Raw genomic sequence first — 4,431 nt, forward strand, 5'->3', positions numbered from 1 at the left:
GATAAATTCCATTTTATTACCACTGTGTCTTCCTTGTGTTGATAATACAGTTAAAGGTTCTACAAGCTGGTCCGAATCTCACAAAATCCTTCAGATATATTATAAGACAAACTCCCTCTAATTTACAGATTTTCTTATTTGTTCATTAAAGTGAAATTCTTTAGCTGGTGCACCGAGCACCGGTAAAACTTCTGTAAATTTATTTGGCCTTTTTACTTATTTGGTCAAACACTGAACATTAGCTTTTTGCTATTTTCAGCAAAATAATTTTGGTTGGTGAAAATTCGGTGCATCCTTACTGGGGACCAAATTATAACACTTAAACATGGAAAAAGTCAGATTTTCATGGTATGTCTCCTTTAATGGTTTTATGGTACTGGGACATTTTTGTGCAATTTAGACATTAATTAACTTTAGTGACAGTCTTTAAACATATTGTAAGAAATGTTTAGCATAAATCCATAGTTGTATATTCAGCATTGAATATTTGGGATTAAACTAATGTCAAACTAAATGCCAAAATTAAATGTTTGTCTCAAAAAGAAGTTAATTGAGATTCATTTTAAATTCAGACCAAAACATTTTAGTGGCTTGTATAACCTTTTAGCGGTTTGTACAAATAAAAGAACACACGGCTGTAGATGCATAATATTAACTGTGAATAACTACTGTACAGCTACCTCTGATTGACAAGACAAAATACAATTATTAAAATATAACATTACAATCAGTTATTTAAAATGGTTGATTATTAGACTTATTATTTAATTGTGGTTGATTCATCATGTTCAGACTTCTAATATGACAAAATTATTTGTAGACTCTCTGTATCATCTATATTGTTGTATCACACAGTTTCACTGATCCATCAACCCAAAACCCAGGATAGAGAGGTTTAGTGAATGTGGTGTTGACTCTGTGGATGAGGGTCATTGTGTCAGAGACGCTGTAGAAGGACAGAGATCCTGAACTGTGATCCACATAAACTCCTATTCTAGAAGATCTGGACACTACAGGGAGTTTAGTATCAATCTTATTGTGCCAGAATGAACAACTGGAGTCACAGCAGCACAAACTCCAGGACTGATCATTATATCCAAACAACTCATTACCTCGTCCCTTCCTGCTGATGCTCTTATATGACACTGAGATAAACACATAACCACTCCACTCAATCTCCCAGTAACAGCGTCTACTAAAACTCTCACTACACAACACCTGAGTACAAAAATCACCATCAAATCTGTCTGAATGATCAGGATACGGCTGGACTCTGTAAGTGTCAGTAATCACTCTGTTCCCCTCAGATAGACAGAGATATTTATTTGCTGTGTTTGGATCTGCAGTGAAGTGATGATAATCTGATGAAGACAAATCAAAAACATAATTTCAATGTAAAATTGTACATTTCAATAATTAAAATAACACTTCAAGTCTTATTTATTTGCCTCTACATTATCCCTTACTTAATTTAGGTGTAGATAATTTTTGTTTATAGAAAAACTTGATGGCTTATGAAATGTATATATTAAATGAGAAACTTGATTTATGAACTGCTATTTGATCTCACAGTTATGTTTCATTGTGGACGAGCACAGTTATTTATTTTCTGTTTATTCTGCACATTCAGTTTGATTCATGAGTATCATTATAGAGGAGTTTAAAATGACAGAAATGCAGATTATCACTGTTCATGTCTTCATCAGCATCAGTGTGTTTATTTGCTGTTTTATGAGACTCACATTTTAGGAACTGCTCCCTGGTCTCAGTTTCAGGTGATTTACTTATATTGAAAATCTTCTCTATCTCTTCTCTACAGAAATCCTCCAGTTTCTCTCTCAGATGAGACACAGATTTTCCTACATCATCAAAAGAGATGAGAGAGCTGACAGTGATGCTGAGTGAGTCTGTAGATCCAGGAGGAACAGAGAGAGACTGAAAACTCTACACAAACACAAACATAAACTCATGACACTGAAACATTTCATAGAAAATATCATCTGAGTAAAACATGCTCTTCACTTCCTAAAGATCACTGATCTCTGTTACCTGGAGGAAATGGATGTGATCATCTGTGTGTGAAAGCTCCTCCAGCTCAGCATCTCTCCTCCTCAGATCATCAATCTCCTGCTCCAGTCGCTTCAAGAGTTCTTTAGCTTCACTCACTGCAGTCTTTTCCTGATCTCTGATCAGCTGTGTCACCTCAGATCGTCTTTTCTCAATGGATGTGATCAGTTGAGTAAAGATCCTCTCAGTGTCGTCCACTGCTGTCTGTGCAGAGCGCTGTTAGGACACACAGAGAGAGGAGCATTAAAATCAGCAGCATTCATTCAGCTCTTACTGGTACATCACACAGTCTGTTACACACAGTGAACTTCAGTGAAAGTCATCCAGCACTGAACTCCTCACTTACTGATTGGATGAGAGTCTTAACTGAGTCTTAAACAGATATGAAACAGCAGACAGCAGTTGTTCTTCTGATCAAAACTCACCTTATGAGTCTCCACAACATCTCTCAGCTCCTGAAGCTTCTTCTGACTCTCCTGGATTCTCTGATGAAATTTTCTCTGTGTCTCCTTCAGTTCTTTCTGTTGGATGTGGAAATAATAATTAAACAGATAAAATGTAAGTTAAACACTGGGCGATACAATAGGTCCAAAATGACATCTTCACAAATACTTTATAAATCAAAGGAATGTGATGTATGTGTTACATTAAGATATAAAGATGTTTAGTTATGTAGTTTGGTGTCATTATAATGAAACATTTATCACAGATCACATCTCTTACCTGTTTCTCAGTCCTCTCTGTTGCAGCTGATACAGTTTTATGTTCATTGTGTTCATCCACCATACACAGATAACATATACAGAGCTGATCAGTTTTACAGTAAATCTCTAAAAGTTTCTCATGTTGAGGGCAGATCATCTGCTGAAGTCGTCCAGTCACATCAATCACTTTGTGTTTCTTTCCTCTGTGAAAAGCTTCATGTTGTTTAAAGTGAGTTTGACAGTAAGATTCAAGACACACCAGACAGGACTTGACAGCTTTGTGTTTTCTCTCAGTACAGACGTCACACTTCACATCTTCAGCTTCAGCATATCTGTGATCAGGACGATCAGCTTGTAGTTTAGTCGTCTTCAGTTTCTCCACAACTTCAGCCAGCATGGTGTTTTTATTTAAATCAGGTCTTGTATTGAAGGTCTGTCTGCACTGAGGGCAGCTGTAGTTTCTCTTCTGATCATCTTGATTCCAGCAGTTTGTAATACAGCTCATACAGTAACTGTGTCCACAGGGAATGGTCACTGGATCCTTCAGTAAATCCAGACAGATTGAACAGATGAACTGATCCTGAATCACTGAAATACTGGCTTCTGCCATTTCACTGAATTTACTTACAAACAATAAAACTAAACACACAACAGCGCAACAGTTTCAGTGTCTCTGACTTCAAGTATTTCCTGGTTGTGTTTATGAAACGTGTGCAAACAGGTGTGTCAGTCATATAATAAACAAGTCCACTAGATGTCAGTCTCACACAGAAAGTCACAGTCTCGAGTAGCCAAATCTTTGTGAAAATGCTCTGCCATAAATGCATAAATATGAGTGAAATTTTGTGGTGAAATAAGAGAATAACAGATCAAATCTCTCTGATGTTTGTCACTAAACTGATTCAACATCCAAGTCAGTGTGAGTGTTTGTCCTCTAGTGTTGAGTTTACACTATTTACGCAAACAATTCACATTTAGAAAAGAAAAATAAATAGAAGTTTAAACTACAGATAATTGATTAGACACATTTTTAAATAAATGCATTAAAACAAACATAATCTCCTATAATGTTTAAAAAGACATGAGCTGGTTTTACAGACAGAGATTAAAGATAAAAAAATCTTACTTACCTCAAAAATTATTACATAATTAGTTTCTGCAAATGTTTTGAGTAGGGGAGAGAGCAGAGGCGAAAGTACCATTTTTTATAAAAACTTGATTTTAAAAGATAATGTTTAAGAAAGAGATATATTTTGCTGTGGTCAATAATTCACAAGTGTGTTCTTTCAACTCCAGGTGGAATTTTGAACAAATGTAAAATGACTTCAGTATAATTTCACTATGAACATATGGAGCGCATTGTAACATTTTGACCCTGACAGCAGGGACGAAAGTAACACACAGGTGAATCAAAAGTAACACAACAAAACAAGATAGATTTTTGTGTTACACTTGTTCTTAGTAAATATACCTGACTATGAGCTTGTTAATATGTAACTGCAAACATATTTTGTAATTTATCAATATTTGTAAAAAATAATTAAAAAATTTTTACATTTTCACTTTAAATTTCAGTTTTATTCAGTTTCCAAAGCAACCGACAGTACAAACTTAACTTGTTGAGAATAAAACATTTTTTCAACAGGTTGAACAATATGAA

The 4,431-nt window shown here is 35.1% G+C and overlaps 1 protein-coding gene across 1 annotated transcript; it reads right to left on the bottom strand.

Moving 5' to 3' along the window:
- Positions 1-778: 778 nt before the first annotated feature.
- Positions 779-3,784, bottom strand: LOC141366135 (tripartite motif-containing protein 16-like). The gene is made up of 5 exons (XM_073871472.1): positions 2,791-3,784; positions 2,493-2,588; positions 2,050-2,283; positions 1,743-1,944; positions 779-1,361 (listed from the first exon to the last, which is right to left on the bottom strand). Exons 1-5 carry the CDS (start codon positions 3,379-3,381, stop codon positions 835-837), a joined length of 1,650 nt encoding a protein of 549 aa, XP_073727573.1. The 5' UTR covers positions 3,382-3,784; the 3' UTR covers positions 779-834.
- Positions 3,785-4,431: the final 647 nt, after the last annotated feature.

The sequence above is a fragment of the Misgurnus anguillicaudatus genome, chromosome 2 (assembly GCF_027580225.2).
Source record: "Misgurnus anguillicaudatus chromosome 2, ASM2758022v2, whole genome shotgun sequence".
NCBI classification, from domain to species: domain Eukaryota; kingdom Metazoa; phylum Chordata; class Actinopteri; order Cypriniformes; family Cobitidae; genus Misgurnus; species Misgurnus anguillicaudatus.